Here is a 17209-nt window from a genome sequence, read left to right as displayed (position 1 = left end):
GTTTCATAAATAAAATCATATGAATTCTCTCATTGTTTACAATCTCTAAAATAAAAATGTACCCCTGCCACCTGTACAATAGTTCCTACCATGTAAAATTGGCTTTTTTTCTAACAAATACTTCAAGTTAAAATGTGATACTTATTAAAATGTAAGATCTTTACATAGAACTTGTATTTTGTAAGAAAAAGATAATTAGAATTGCAATTTTTTCAGCCAATCACTTAAATTATCTTTTTCTTAATATATTTTAAAATAAAATATTAAAAATGATCAGATTTTTCCTCTTCAAGTCCTTACAAAAATAATAGATAAAAGCTAAAGTAAGGATAAAGAAACTTTATTGCTTGTCACCTACCCTTTCACTATATTTTTTAGATATGCTTTTACCCCCTTGTGATTTTTTGCTTTATTGCTGATACATTTTCTAATGAATCTTTTGCTAGAGGAAGCTCCATCGCCAAATACAAGACTCGAAGACCCAGGTCCTCAGCCTGAACAGGATTCAAGCCATAAAATGAAACCCGGTGATGAAGAACATTCCATTCTCAAGAATAAAAACATTCAAGAGCTGCAAAATGCTCTAAAGCCTAGAGTAAGTTTTAGTGATGATCTTCCAATTTCTCCAATAAAGTCTAAAAGTGGAAGATCTAGCAAAGATTCGCCTATATTATTAAGAAAGTTAGTTAAATCTGATGATTCTCCTAAAAGTTCACCTACTATTTTGAAAAAGTTTGCTAAACAAGTAACAAGTCATATTAAAACAGACTCGGACAAAGAATCATCCAATAGTAATATTCCTATGGCTTGTAATTTTCCTGACAGTCCTAAAGTACAGAAAAGTATTCTCAAAGACTCAGGAAATAAAGTAGTAAAATTAGTCGCTGCTAAAGTTGAAGAGTCAGGTTTAGACAATGCCAAACCCCAGCAACCAATCCTAGTCTCAGCTAAAGAAAATCCAACCGTCCACAAGCAAGCTGTTGATGTTAGTAAAAGTGTAGTAAAAGGTGGTAATGAATTAAACAATCCTGCCATATCAACACCAGAATTGAAAACCAAATCTTTTACCCAAGAAACAACCAAATCACACATAAATAAATCAATCTTAAGTGATTCTAGGCCTAGCTTAGATTCAATCATGAAACATGATTACAAAGATATTTCTTCTAATATTACAAAGCCTGTTGTAAAATTTTCTCCTAAAGTTGAAAAAAGTTCAGGTGCAATTCATCAACCTAAAGATGATATTAAACAAAAACAAACTGAAACACTGAAAAGTGTTAAAGGTAAAACAGTTCCACCAATAGACGAGAAGAAGAAATCTTTAGAACCAGAATTAAAGAATAGTTTATCCACAGTTTCAACTAAATTACTGGAAAAATCACCAATGACAAAATCTTCAAAAGAAAATTTTATTCAAAATAAAACTGAGACCAAACCAGTTCCTGTAGTAGATTCTAAAATCACTAATAAGGATTCTTTATCAAAGAAAGAAGTAAGCAAAGTAAGTAATGCCAAGGAGCCATCAATTAAAGAACCCACAGCCAACTTACATGATAAGAAAGTTCTTTCAAGTTCTCATGAACCAGCATCAAAGACAAAAGAACCCTCTTCTCATCAATTTGAAAAGAAACCAGTTGAAAGTTCCAATGAGTCGACTCCAAAGGTATCCTCAAAGATATTTCACAAATCAACTGAAGCTGAAAAGACAAAAGAACCCTTTTCTAATCAATTTGAAAAGAAACCAGTTGAAAGTTCCAATGAGTCGACTCCAAAGGTATCATCAAAGACATTCCACAAATCAACTGAAGCTGAAAAGCCACCGACATCAAAGTTTCAAAATACTCAAAATGAACATAAAAATAGAACAAGTGATATTAAGCAAGAAATAACAGAAGAAAAAATTACAGGACATGATAAGCAAAAGAGTAACAATGCCAATTCTAAGTTCCCTGGGCTTGATGTTGAAGCTCTAAGATTAGCTAATAATATTTTACATTCCTATTCTGATGAAGTTAACCTTGACAATGACGTTAAAACAGAAGTCAAGAAGTCACAGCTGAATATGAAACCATTAACTAAACACCATGTTCAAGAGCAACATAGTTTGGACCATGAAGCAATCAAAGTATCAAATAACATATTTTCTGATAAAACAAAATTAACTGAAAAAGAACTTCAGTCAAATAATGAGAAAATAGAAAATAAATCAAAACAAAAGCCAACAACAGATACAAGTAATGATAATCCTCTAGCTTCAAAAAATTTTCATCAAGAAAAAGTTAAATATACTGAAAAGGAAAAAACCAACTCTGTTGAAAATTCAACTGAAAAAGAAAGTAAAAAGACAGAAAAAGATCCTACAAAAACATCCCCAGTAATTCAACAAGCCAAACAATGTTATGTTGTTAATAAACCTGTTACAGATAAACCATCTCCACCTAAAAGTGATCTCAAGCCTCCTGTTTCCAAACCATCAACTCAGATAAATAACAACAAACAAGAAACACCAAAGGTTTCAAGTAATGATGATTCCAATGCATATTTTGCATCAAATGTGATATATAGCAAGCAAGATTCTTCTAAGGATAAAAAAGAAACAGCAACTCCTCTAACAGCATCAAATGTGATATATACAAGGCCATCACTTGATTCAGAATGTAAATCTAGCTCAACTAAGACATCAAATACTGTCACAGGAAAACCTCCAATTCAAGATTCATCAAAAAAAGAAAAATTAAATTCTCCAACGGAAATAGATTTGTCTACCTTTGAAAGACGTAAAAGACATGAGGAGGATCACAGACAAAAAGTTCCTTCAAGCCTTGGAATTTCAAGATTTGAGTATAATTCTGACATTGATGTTTCAAGAACTATTCTAAGGAATGCCACTCTTTCTGATTTTTCAGCAGCCAGGTCAGAATCAATGAATCCAATAACTCATGCATCATCTTTTGCATTTCAATCTGAACCAACAGCCACACCAATGACTCAGCGTAGATTCCATGACAGAAATTTCAATACTGCTCCAGCTCCATATTCTAGCAAATATAATGTTCACTTTTCTGAGAGCAAAGAAACTCCGTTGAGCAGTAGTTATCACAGGACAACATCTGCTTCCAGATCAGAAACAACTTCACCTAACCGATATGGAACAAGTCCTACAAGTTCTAGCTATTCCACAGCACCAATTTCAAGATCCCAAACTACATCACCAAATAGATTTGGCAGTAACACAACCAGTACTGGCTATTCAACAGCATCTATATCAAGATCAGTAACAACATCACCAAGCCGTTATGGAGCTAGTCCACCTAGTAGTAGCTACTCATCTGCAAGCGTAAACAGGGCAAAAAGTGAAGGATACAATAAGTATGGATTACCACCAGACATTACCATGAAAGTTTCTTCTTCTAATAGTGATTTGATGAACAAAATACAGGCCAGCAAAGATGCTTATAGACAGAATTATGAATCAGCCATGCATTACAGTAAAGAAACTAAATATAACCCAGTTGCAATTATACCCAAGCTTCCAAGACCAGGTCATGACTATGATAGGATCCTGGAAAATTCTGAAAGAGATAAGTATTTAAGAAGGATGGAAAGAGAAAGATCTGTAATGGATAAAGTTTTAACTGACAGGGGCCACAAATCTACTTCAATACACAAGTGATTTATTATATGTGTAAGTAAGGGATAGGTAATGCAGAGCTATATTTTTGCAGCTTCTTTGCTAGTTTTTATTTTTATGTTTATTGAAATTTAAAACTAACTTATTTTATAATCATAACTTTTAGAAAGATATTTTGAACATATATCAAATATATCTCTACATTTCCTTCCATACTTCTTATCTTGTGATCATTGATATTTTTTCATTTTATATTATTCATATTTTTGTAAGTCTCTTCACTTATTTTGCTTCTAATTAAAAAAGTATAATTAGCATTAAAATCTAAATAATTAAATAACTAATCCTGAATATACTTGTCTAGCCTAGATAATTTACTTACTAATACTATAGCTTACTATTATTATATACAAAGTATTGCAATTTTTGCCATTTTTTGATTCAAACTTAAAAATTGTAATATGCAGTGCATATTTCTGCTACAATTTATAGATAAATTACATAGTACCTATTCAATGGTTACACTTATTTTTTCTTTTTTTTAATCCAATTTTCTCACAGATCATGAGTTTTTGTGGAAGTTAAATATTGAGAATTATGTATTTGATCTAAAGTCTTTGTTACTAAATGTTAAATTAAGAATATTTTATACACTATTGTATTAATAGATATATTCATGCAGAATCTTGAATAAATTATAATGTATTTATTTGCTTTTTTAATAATATGATCATTTATTTAAATATTTAATGAATTAATGTTAAACATTGTTGGTTTAAATATTAATAGATTTTAAAATGGTAAGTTGAACCTTAAAGTATAACTAGCATATATCTTAATAAATGTAGCTTTATTGAATTATAAGTACAGGAAAGTGGCTTTGAATTGATTAAAAAGGTTATGCCTAACTGGGAAATAATCATACACACATTATACACATTTAATTCACATGTTTACAAAACTTATGCCAATATAAATGACAATATTTAAATATTTTAATTTTTTTGTTGAAAAAACTATAGAAAGCTCAATGCTTTTGGTTTTCAAAGGTATCCATGTGAATTATAGCACTAGTGTTGTCTACAATATCTCTCGCTTGCAATACATTTTCTTCTTTATACTTCTTTTGCTTCTTGTAAATGTTAAACATGATAATTATTGATACAAGAAACAATAATTATCAAATACAAATATGACACAGTTAGGACTTAAAGCTTAGAATAGACGTTAACTAATATAACATATATATTTGTTGATTTTATGGTTTATTGTCTATGCTTTAAAGATAAAGCTTGACATGATTCTCTTTAACAACAATGCCTTTTTTGTTTTAATAACAAATTGAATAATATAAGAAGTTAGGTATTAGTAGGAAAGGCTTACAGGGGTTTGTAAGGGAGAAAGAATTGGGAAAATTATCTCTAGAATTTAATTTGGTAACATTTTAATAAATGCCCTAAATTTATATTGAAAATCAACACTTTTGCACATATAACAAGTAATGTGTGTATAGGTTATCCAGCTAGTGCTTGCGCCACACCCTACCATCCTGACCAAGCCTGTACATCAAGAAAGGAGGCTGGTAGTCCTTGTATATCAGCAACTGACACATGTAATGAGGCTAACAAACAACCTATTAATGCTAGTAGTTATTTAACTAATCAAGTTCCTAATGCAAAATCTGGTTTTAATGGTCTAGAAATGGTTAGCAAGCAAGAAGTATTTGATACAAAAAGTTACTCTGTAGCAAATCAAGAGTTTACATCCATATCAGGATTTAATACACCAGTTTTTGATAGAAAGGAAATGTTAGTTGATTCAATGGAAACATGTGTTGATAATAATTCAACAGAAGTTGAAGCTGATAAAGAGAAGAATGTTAGTGAAGTAAGTGAAAATTCTGGTCTAACTATTGATATTTTACATGAATGTAATGATTCAAAGATTGAGGAAACCGCAGATACCAAACAACAATCAACATTACAGAAAGTAAGGATTAGAAAAAGAAGACCAAGAAAGCCTAAAACGCCACCACCAGAATTTATTTACAACTGTGATCAATGTGGAGAAGGTTATAACAGCTTGCTTGAAATTAATTACCACAAACAAAAGTGTATACCTGATGAAGAATATATTAGGAAGAGATTAAATGAATTGGAAACAACAAAGCAGAATGGGGTTAATGATAATAGCTCCATTAATGATGAAGACCAAATTGATTCAAGATGTGACAGATTGCCAAGTCAGGAATCTCATGATAAATCTATGTCAAAGAGTCCAGTGTCTTACAAAGAAAAATTTCAATCTATGGACATTAGTGAATTTCAAGTTAATGATTTTAAAAGCACAACATTTGAGGCAAACAATCTACAAGTGCATTCTATTTCAGGGTTTAATAGCCCAGCTGGTGAAAGTAAGTATGTTTCATTTGAATTTAAAAATCTTGATTCTATGTCTAGTGAATTACAAGAAGCGATAAATAACAATAGCCATTTTAACTGTGATAGTGAAGTAACTAAAGATCTTGAACATGAGCAAGATAAAATTATAGAAGAGGAGAATAAAAATGATAAAATTCAACCTACTAATAATGTGACACACGATACCAATATCTCTAATGTTGATTCAAACTCTAAAGAGATATCTAAAGAAATTGATGGTGAGGAACAAAAAAAGCAGAAAACAAAAAGCAAAGTAAGAATTCGCAAGCGGCGTCCAGTAAGACCACCAAAACCAAAAAGCCCATCTCCAGAATATGTTTATATCTGTAGTGATTGTGGGGAGGGATATAATAGTAAACTAGAAATTGATTATCACAAAAAGAAATGTGTTCCAGATCCTGAATATATCAAGAAAAAACAAGAAGAATCAGAGGCAGCTTTAAAAAATAAAAGTTTTCCTGCTGAAGAAAACAAATCTTTTGAGTGTGAGGTTACAAATGAATTAGATGCTAACTCAAATTATGAATGTTCAGCAGTTTTAAGATTATTGTCACACAGTGACAAGTCATCTTTTAGGCCAATAGAAGCACCAACAGAAGCTTCTTTTGTAGACAATATCAAAAGTCATCAATTTAAAACCCCTGATAATGTTTTATCAAATACAAATTGTGACTCTATCCAAGAGACAAAAAGCCCAGCATTTGATTGTAAATTATCAGATGAAATAACATCTTTGAAATTTGATCAAAATTTAAATGTGGACAACTTTGATGATATTAATGAAGACCTTGAAATAACAAAGCTAACTTGTGAGAATTCATTTGAAGTCTCTTCAAACTCTGCCTTTGAAGAATATAAGACTTATTTAAGGCCTTCAAAATCAGAAGAAACAAATGGTAACATAGATAGAATAGTAGAACTAGAAGACAATGTTAGCAGTTTATCAAAGGAAAAATCTACTGAAGATGATAAGCAGTCACAGAATAATATAAATAGATCCCAAAGTCCTGTAACAGCAAAAGATGAAATCTTAAAATCTCTAAGTATTCAACCAACTGAGGAATCTCTATTACAGGCAGCATACAAAAAATCACTGACCATAGATTCATCTTCTAGCTCTAAGTCACCAAACATGAGACCACAAAAGGTTGAAAAAACTGTTAGCAGACCAACATCCCAAGTAATCTATCTGAACTACAATTCATTCCTACCACCAGCTGAACCTTCCAAAGCTCTTGTTAGACGCCCAAAGAAGGAGGTTGTTAAACATGGTTTCCATCAGCAAAAAATATTTTAAGCTATTGAATTAGTCTGTATAGGTTACATGTAGTTGGTTGATAGATCTATATAAATAGATTATGTGGGGAGCAGTTATCACAATATCAGAAAGATAAGGTCTAAGTTTATGCCGTGCATATGCTCATCGTCAGGAAAGTGATAGGTTGGAATTGTTGACAACACCATGTCATAACTAAAGACGTTAAAAATGATTTCTATTGCTGCTATGACAGGTGCACAAAATAAATAGTAAGAGTAGGGGGAATGCTTTGGCCATAAACAGGCGCAACTAATTACCATGCAATTGCACAGTTAGGAATTCTCAGACATAGATCGTGCAATCAAAGGGTTGGTTGTTACTAAACCTAATATCCTTGGGTGTTAGAGTATCTAATCCCTTTACATACAGATGATGCTCTGGATTTTCTAGATGATCATTTAGTAATCGAGGGGGAATCCCACCCTTACAAGATAAGGTAAATCTGAAGTTAAATCATATTATGTTTTATTAAGTTTAAAATAATAAAAGATTAAGTCTAAAGTTAGATCATATTATACCATTTCTAAACTACCATCAAGCATTCTTTTCCATGCTGTTGTTAAATTATATGTTATAAAGATTATGATGCAAGATTCCCCTTACGCTTAAATAAAATATTATCAAACAATTTTTTTAGTTTGATATTTGCAATTTTCTATATTGCTTCATACACTTACCAATATTATTAAATCAATATTTTTTAAAAGCTACAAATAAATCATGTTTATGTAAAGCAGGGAAGATACTCAATCCCAGGATTTTTAGAAATAGCATTCATACTACATAGTGCTTTAATCAAGTTTTATGTTTTTATTGAATAATAAATATAGTATATTAGATTTGTTTTTATTTCTTGGTATCAATTAAAGATGGTTTCAAATAGAATTATTTTTAAAAATGGATATCTGAAAATAATAGAGTTACTCAATAGACATATTATCTGATTCTACCAATAGAAGAATACTTAAGGAACATACAGGAAATCTCATAGGTTGACATTGTGTACACATTTTGTTATGTATGGGCATATTTTTTTTCATTTCATTTGTATTATGAGTTGACTATATATTGTCACATATTTTAAGATCAAGCTTTTCCTGGGTAAATTAATTCCTGTAATAAAATTCTTTACTTGTATAATTTTGAAGCATATGACAAAACATATATTAAGTTAGTTATAAAATTCATTTATTAAAGTTAGATTTCTAAAAATTATTTTGTTGAAAAAATTCGTCTAAAATGTTGTCACTCGTACCTGAAAATTTAAACAAAAGTTCTGTCTGCAAAAATATCCTTTAGTTTTGACAAATAATGGGGTCAGTTGGACCAGGGGCGTCCACGCTTTTTTACTTGAGGGGTTAAAAATTTTTTAAGGTGAGGGTAATTTGTTTTTTTGGGAGGTAATATAGCGTGCAAAACCACAAATTTTTTTACCACCCCCAAAATTTTTACCCAGAGGGTAAAATATGCTTGGGGGGGGTAATTACCCCCCCTGAGATGGGTTTTTATAAAAATGCCGCGTTTTTTTATAATGTCTAATACTGCTCTAAAAAGATGCATTAATTAATATGCGGCAAAAATGGATTAAAGATAATTTGTTTTTCTTCTATGAAGGCCGTACCAACAAAAGCAAAATAATTAAATAAATAGTTGTATACTCTGTTAAGATTTCATGAATGCCGCACTTGTTTCGACATGTCTAAAACTTTGTTGAAAAAACGCGGCATTTTTATAAAAACCCATCTCTGAAATCTGTTGGCAGAGATGGGTTTTTGAGAAAGAATGTCGCGTTTTTCCGGCATTTTTTAGACATTGATTGATTGAACGAAGACGATACATAATCATTATTATGTAAATGCCAACAGAGTATACAACTAAAGAATTCATAATTTTCAAATTAATAGTTTAGTCATTTGTATAATGTCTAAATGTATGCATTAATTAATATGCAGCAAAAATAGATTTAAGATAATTTGTTTTTCTTTTATGAAAGCCGTACCAACAAAAGCGAAATAATTAAACAAATAGTTGTATACTCTGTTTATTCGACATGTCTAAAAATGTCAAAAAAACGCGGCATTCTTTTTTCAAAAACCCATCTCGGGAGTAAATTTTTTAAACCCCCCAAAAATTTACCCCTGAGATGGGTTTTTGAAAGATGCTGCGTTTTTTCGACAATTTTTTAGACATTGATTGATTAAACGAAGACGATGGAATTTTTAAACAGAGTATACAACACAAGAATTCAAAATTTTAAAATTATTATTTTAGCCATTTGTATAATGTCTAATACAACTCAAATCCATTTTTGCTGCATATTTATTAATGCATCTTTTTAGAAATGTGTTAGACATTATACAAAGGGCTAAAATAATAATTTAAAATTTTGAATTCTTTTCTAATTATGTAATACTATTAAATAATTAGTAGAAAAATGCGCGTGGGGAGAGAAATCACCTCCACCTCCCTTGGACGTCCTTGAGTTGGACTTTCTAAATATGTCTATTATCAAAATTTAGTATGTCCAATAAATGCTCTGAAACTGTGATTTTGATTTATTTTACAAGAAAGCCAAGATGAAATTGGAAAAATAAATGTACAAGTAAATATATATAATTCTAACAACCACCTGGCCCAAGCGGTGGAGACCCTTTTTGTGTGCTAGCAAATTGCTTCCAAGTCTTAAATGGAGACTTGACTGTTTATTTGTGCCGAATTCTGTCCTGTATTCATCTAATTAAGAAATCAAACCAGCACAGTAATTTTGCAAAACATTATTATTGGTCAAATATCCAGGGATCTAGAGGGATACGACAATGGCCAATAAATTGATGTATATCCACAATGATGACATAAAAAATTACTCCTTCTGTAGATTATAATTAGTAAGAATGTTTGGGGACTAGTTTTATCAATAGCCCATCGTCCCCTCCCTCTCTGTCAAATATCCAAGAGCAAGATAAGGTATGAAGAGATCAATATTGCTAAAACTTAATAGAACACACATTACACGATTTTAACAAACAGTCTTTTATTTTAGTTTATATATTTAAATAATACATAATTATACTAAAATTATTATAAAATCACAGTTTGATTATTAATTTATCCTCTAGCTTGATTATATCTTGTTCTGCCTTTATTTGTAGTTCCAACAGGGTCATGTCTATTAAAAAAAAAGGTTTAGTGTGAGTTAATGCACAAGAATAAACTGAAAATTTTTACAGTAAATATTATGTTAATAATAAGGAGAAAATTTTACCAATATGCCTAGTTAATACTTCCTTGAACAGAAAGAAGTTTATGATACACAAACAAACATTCAACAACTTTAGCAATGGGTATAGAATATTTGGATAATGTGACAGTGGAAATTTTGACCTTAATAGGTTTCTTATATAGTCCTATATATTGGTTAATACATTCTTCCATTTTCTGGGTAAATGGTAAAATATAGTGATAAGGGGGGGGGGTGGAGTATCGTTATATTAGCCAGCATTGAGAAATATTTATTCAAGAATCTATATCCATTACTTTAGCATATTTACCTAATTGTAATATCCACAGAAAAATGATTTCCTCTCTTCTGTCCATGCTTAAACATCAAGCTCTGCCAATTTCCATTAGGAGGAGCTCTAAAACATTGATTTGTTATACCATCCTTTGCTAGTAAAATTGGTTCTAGTTGTCAGGAAAACTTTATAAATAGCTTACGATTGTTTTAGGCTATTTTCTTATCCTCCCCAAAAAGTTAGGGGATAAGAAGCAATAAGAAAGGGAAATCTCCTGCTTTTGAAAGGCTATCTTTTAATAATTAGGTATTGGTTGTATTTTTTCCTTTCCCTTAAAATGACATTTTACCTGTCAAGTGGAAAGCCCATGGTCTGCTGTCAGGAACATCCCACTCATTTTTACATTCCCTATACCAACTCTTAACCTATCTTACCTGTTAAGTGGGAAGCCCATGGGTCTGCTGTCAGGAACATCTCCCTCATTTCTCCTGACTCCTTACAAACTCTTAACCTATCTTACCTGTCAAGATTGAAGCCTATAGGACTGCTGTCAGGAACATCTCCCTCATTTCTCTTGACTCCATACCAACTCCTAACCTATCTTACCTATCCAGAGGGAAGCCCATGGGTCTGCTATCAGGAACATCTCCCTCATTTCTCTTGACTCCATACCAACTCCTAAACTATCTTACCTATCCAGAGGGAAGCCCATGGGACTGCTATCAGGAACATCTCCCTCATTTCTCTTGACTCCATACAAACTCTTAACCTATCTTACCTTTCTAGAGGAAAGCCCATGGGACTGCTATCAGAAACATCTCCCTCATTTCTTTTGACTCCATACCATTTCTTACCCTATCTTACCTGTCAAAAGGGAAGCCCAAGGGTCTGCTGTCAGGAACATCTCCCTCATTTCTATGGACTCCATACCAACTCTTACCCTATCTTACTTGTCAAAAGGGAAGCCCATGGGTCTGCTGTCAGGAATATTGCCCTCATTTCTCCTGACTCTACACCAATTCTTAACCTATCTTACCTATCCAGAGGGAAGCCCATGGGTCTGCTATCAGGAACATCTCCCTCATTTTTCCTAACTCCACACCAACTCCATGAGGTGTACTGCATTCTCTCCCAGTTGGCAGTCAAAGCACTGAATACATTTATACAATTTTACGTTTTATTCAGACATCAAAATTTAGCAGATTTGCTTTCTTCAGTTGTCAATGTAAAATTAAAGAAGATTTTTACAATTATTTGGATGATTTTTGATATTACAGGCAATCTCCTAGCAGCCAAAGACAAAGAAAGGATCTACTGCAGTTCATGGTAAAATATTGCTGGTAAGCAATATTTTCAAAAATCTATGAATTTTAAAGGCTGCTAGCTGCCAAATGGCTGAACGTACAGATCATATCCGCACACCATTTTAAGCAGCATAAGAAGGCCTACAAATAATCTGGAATAGCCAAGATCCAATTAGCTGTTTGGCAGCTAGCAGCCTTTAAAATTCATAGATTTACCAGATTTACCGTGAACTGCATTAGATCCCAAAGAAATGTTTCAAGAAAGGACCATAAATATTTATATTCAAATATAAGTAATAAGGTTGTCATTACTAAAAAGTGTTGCTCCCCAAAATAATGAAATCTTTAATATTATTTTTGAAAATAAATTCAGTTGTCATGGATACAGCATTTATCTTGTAATCTTGTGATTAGGAGTGAGATACAAATATAAAACGACAAACGTGACTAGGATATTAGACAACATAAACAACAAGCAATTATCTGAATATGGTAGGTGTCTAACTTTAATCAGAATAACAAACGAATTTATAGATGCATAACTTAGACAAATAACTTGCCCTGTCTTTTAGTCTGCTAGCAAATTGCTTTCAGCTCTTTTGTAGCGACTTAATATTTACAACACTATTGAATGATGTTCAAAGACCAAAATTAAAGTCAACACAGAGTTCTCGGTTTGGGGAATTACAGTTTCTTACTGATATGTATATTAAGCTTACCTGTCGCCAGGTAGAACCTGGGAGACCATCATGTAAAGTCTGAAACCCATACCACCTTCACGTCCTCTGGGCAGTGTCAATGGCTAATAAAAAAAAATATGTAACTAAAAAAATTGGAGTTTGTTTTCAAATATTCCAAATCTTGCCCAAGAGCAATTTATAACTTTAGTATTACATATAAGAGGTAATAATTAAAAGTGAAGCTTTTCTATGATGAGAGTCGGTCCGTACGTCTGTACATAATAAAGTTATCTGATTGGTCTGATTTTTGGAATACTAACTCCTAGGACGACCAAGCACATTGTTATAAGCAAAGCATCTCTACAATCAAGTCCTAAACATGTAAGTAAGTCCTTATCCTGTACTAAACCAGTTTTCCAGCAGATTTACTGACAATTTTGTTTCATTCAACTTTTTTATATTTATATCCTGATTATACAGTTCTGACAATTATGGATGTTATTGTCATCCTTGCTTATATTAAGGTTTTTAAAAAATAAAATAGCCTAAAAAAATTTCAGCATCCATTTAACTATGAGAACCATATTGGTTTGACAGATTTTTATAATAGGATAAGTGATCAAAGCTTTCAAATAATGATACTAACTTTGTTAAAAATAATTACGGATTACAAATTATGACTTTGTTGGGTAAATCCTGTCTCCGCTGATGTCAGATTATATCCTTAGATATTTAACAAACTTTGTTAAAAATATACCTTTGGCCAACCACATCCAGACCAGTTGAACTGTTCTTCAGAAATCTGGCCCTGAAAAAATTACCAATGAATCATATTATGGACAACACTTGACAGATGGAAATGAAAATTTATTTAATTATTTTTTTCAGTCTGAGAAGCCAACCAACTTTAGAATGTGGAAGGATTGTAGTTTTGTACTCTACAGAACCTATACCTACATTGTACGGATTAGGCAGGGTTATTGTTTACTAAAAAAACCTTACCTGGTCTAAAGTAAAATTAATCATCAAAAATATCATACTTTCTCTTAGATTTTATAATAGGGAGAGAGTTGTTCTGAGCTCGACTAGACAATTTGGGGAATTTTTCATTGGAACAAATAGATTCTAGCTGAGATTTAAATAATGAGCAATACATAGTCTTACAATATTATATAAATAAGATATATTTTTAATGGAAAAGTTTTTAAAAGTACAACACACTAAGGGGGGGGGGGGTTAATGCAACCATCTCGTAATCAATGTATAAATGGCACTTGGAATTCGAATTTCGATCTGAAATTTTGCATGAGTAATCCTTGGTAGGTCTATTTTCCCTAAATCGAACAAAAAGTTGGAAAAATAACGGCTAACAGCTGGCGGCTCAGCAGTTTAGCCATTTTTTGGGCTATTTTCAATGCAAATCCATACGAAACCTATCTCCACATAATACTATTTTCTGCTCTAAAATGTTTTCAAACGATTCTAGCCGGTAGTTGCTGATATTAGAAATCTGAAAATGTTATTTTTGTATCATTTCACATGATTTAAAGCAAAAATATGCTTCAAAAGTTGAGTCCTAGTAATTTATGACAGATTTGCCCTAAAAATAGCCAAAAAAAACGGCTAAACGGCTGAGCCTCATGCAGAATTTTAGATCGAAATTCGAATTCCAAGTGCCATTTATACATTGATTACGAGATGGTTGCATTAAACCCCCCCCCCCCCCCCTAAGATATAAAATCTGAAAATGCTTACCATTATTAATCTCTCCTGTAGCTCAACTAGTGGCATGGAAGACTTGGCAACAAATGGAGAGCTGGATGAATGGCGGGAAAAGTAATTGTCACCAGGATTCAAAAAGATCAAGAATCTAAACAAACAATATAACTATAGTTTTAGGATATTTGACCATAAAATAGGTCAAAAGAAACCAATACAAAAAATTTTAATTTAAATTTTGTGATTCTAGTTCTAAGTCATGGTAATAATTTTCAATTTGACTTCCTTGTACCTGTTTAAAGGAAGTTAAATGTGAATTTAAGTTTTCTGGGATTTTTCTAACTGGTAAGATCACTGGCCAATTCAAGTCCTCATTTAATTCTTAGTGTGTCTTCCAACATTGGATGTATCTTAAAATTAACTTATCCTACTGTATTAGGTAGTAATTTTCTTGTATAATTAGGATCTCACTAACCGCTAGACCAATGGCTTTCTGCTTTGCAGGAAAGCTTTTAAAGTTGTAAGTTGTAAGGTATTTTTGTCCAAGGTTAAAGCTCTCAGAAATTATTAATAGGAATCGGTTTACGTTTTTAGGGAAGCTTTATATGTCCCGAGGGTTTTGGGCTATTTCCTGACCCAAACTTACATAGATGCAAGGGGTGAAGAAACGAGTGAAATTAAAAGTAATAATGTTTATACCTGTCCATTTCAATGGCAACTTGAGTAATATCAGTATGAGATGGCAATCTAGTTGGTAGGTAGATTTTTAAAAAAGATAAAACTAGTGGTATTAAATAAGTGTTATGCTTATGGTCTTCAAGATAATTTTGAAGTCTATAGGTACTAAAGAAAAATATTAGAAATATATAAAGCTAAAATAAAATTTTTAAAAAAGATATCTTATATAAAGACGACATACAGCATAATTTTCTTTAGTATATAAATAAATATAGAATACATGGATATATATTGTGAGAGTTTCTAGCAAACTCTGATCAAATGTGTCTCTCAGCTGGCTAATATAATGATAACTCCCATACCACACCCCCCTCCCTTTTAACTTTACCCCATCCCCTCCCCTGGCCATGGAGGAAAGTGTTAACCAATATCTGATAACTATATTAGCAACATAAGTTGACAACAAAATTCCCCTTTTGCAATATCCAATACTCTATATCCTTGGTATATTATTTGCTTTGCATTATTAATATGAATACATAGGATTTTTTGCCTTTATAAATATTGTCGAATTTTAAAAATCCACCAACTTTCCTAATACCAGCTGGAATCAAGAAGAATCTCAAGATACCCTGGGTTTCAGTGGCTGATCTTATACTAGAATAAAAAATACATTATTAAAAGAGAAGCTTCTCTATGTTTTTAGTCCAGCCTGTCCTATTTTAAGATTTGGGGACTTGTGTAATAGTATTGTATAATTAACAGCCCAATGTCCCCTTCCTCTCTGGCCACTCTAGTTTTTTTTTTAAATAGCATTTTGATTACAAGCCCGACATAAAAGTTTTAAAATCCTTGAGTAAAATGGAAAATTGCAAAATAGTTATTTCTCGCATCGTATTATAAGGAGGGGATGGGGTGTTAATGCAATCGTCTCGTAATCAATGTGCACACGTTCGATTTTGGGAAAATAGACCTACCAAGGATAACTCGTGCTAAGTTTCATAACGAAATACGGATTCTAAGTGCCATTTGTGCATTAATTAAGAGATGGTTGCATTAAAACACCCCCCCCCCTTATATTTGTAGAAAACTAGACAGATTACGATGTTAGACATAATTTTTCAGTATGGCTGAGAACCAGTTCCAATCTAACGGATATTAATAAGTTTCAAAGCGATCCTGAAAACACATTACTTACTTGACATGGTATGTGAAGGGAATATGATTAAGTCTGTCATATGCAATGTTTACTGAGCTTCCATCTGTAGCTCTAAATAATACATAAATTCATAATCAATGGTAGGTAAAGGGAATATGGTTTAGTCTGTCATAAGCAATGTTCATTGAGCTTCCATCTGTAACCCTAGAGAATACATAAATTCATAATCAATGGTAGGTAAAGGGAATATGGTTTAGTCTGTCATAAGCAATGTTCATTGAGCTTCCATCTGTAACCCTAGAGAATACCTAGATTAATAATCAATGGTATGTGAAGGGAATATGGTTTAGTCTGTCATAAGCAATGTTCATTGAGCTTCCATCTGTAACCCTAGAGAATACCTAGATTAATAATCAATGGTATGTGAAGGGAATATGGTTTAGTCTGTCATAAGCAATGTTCATTGAGCTTCCATCTGTAACCCTAGAGAATACCTAGATTAATAATCAATGGTAGGTAAAGGGAATATGGTTTAGTCTGTCATAAGCAATGTTCATTGAGCTTCCATCTGTAACCCTAGAGAATACATAAATTCATAATCAATGGTAGGTAAAGGGAATATGGTTTAGTCTGTCATAAGCAATGTTCATTGAGCTTCCATCTGTAACCCTAGAGAATACCTAGATTAATAATCAATGGTATGTGAAGGGAATATGGTTTAGTCTGTCATAAGCAATGTTCATTGAGCTTCCATCTGTAACCCT

The 17209-nt window shown here is 32.1% G+C and overlaps 2 protein-coding genes across 3 annotated transcripts in view; one reads left to right on the top strand and one right to left on the bottom strand.

The window, feature by feature from the left end:
- The window catches only part of LOC145323939 (uncharacterized), a 39189-nt gene extending 30957 nt beyond the window's left edge, over nt 1-8232 (top strand). The window contains exons 10-11 of one of the 2 annotated variants that reach the window (XM_080166552.1): nt 5148-7333; nt 8128-8232. In XM_080166552.1, coding sequence (XP_080022678.1) covers nt 5148-7333; nt 8128-8214 — 2273 coding nt within the window. In that variant the 3' untranslated portion in view covers nt 8215-8232. Of the gene's footprint in view, nt 1-446; nt 4344-5147; nt 7334-8127 lie in introns of those variants that run through there. The other variant, XM_080166551.1, reaches the window with a different exon arrangement.
- Nucleotides 8233-10422: 2190 nt separating this feature from the next.
- Nucleotides 10423-17209, bottom strand: part of LOC145323940 (uncharacterized) — a 46205-nt gene continuing 39418 nt past the window's right edge. Inside the window, exons 35-43 of the mRNA XM_080166553.1 lie at nt 16485-16556; nt 15884-15943; nt 15308-15358; nt 14645-14759; nt 13647-13697; nt 12929-13011; nt 11942-12055; nt 10942-11028; nt 10423-10559 (exon numbers count right to left, since the gene is read on the bottom strand). Of these exons, the coding sequence (XP_080022679.1) occupies nt 10499-10559; nt 10942-11028; nt 11942-12055; nt 12929-13011; nt 13647-13697; nt 14645-14759; nt 15308-15358; nt 15884-15943; nt 16485-16556 (694 nt within the window). The 3' untranslated portion in view covers nt 10423-10498. The remainder of the gene's footprint in view (nt 10560-10941; nt 11029-11941; nt 12056-12928; nt 13012-13646; nt 13698-14644; nt 14760-15307; nt 15359-15883; nt 15944-16484; nt 16557-17209) is intronic.

Source organism: Acartia tonsa, chromosome 7 (genome assembly GCF_053477335.1).
Source record: "Acartia tonsa isolate MP-2025a chromosome 7, ASM5347733v1, whole genome shotgun sequence".
NCBI classification, from domain to species: Eukaryota; Metazoa; Arthropoda; class Copepoda; order Calanoida; family Acartiidae; genus Acartia; species Acartia tonsa.
This window is presented reverse-complemented; position numbering and strand designations above follow the sequence as displayed.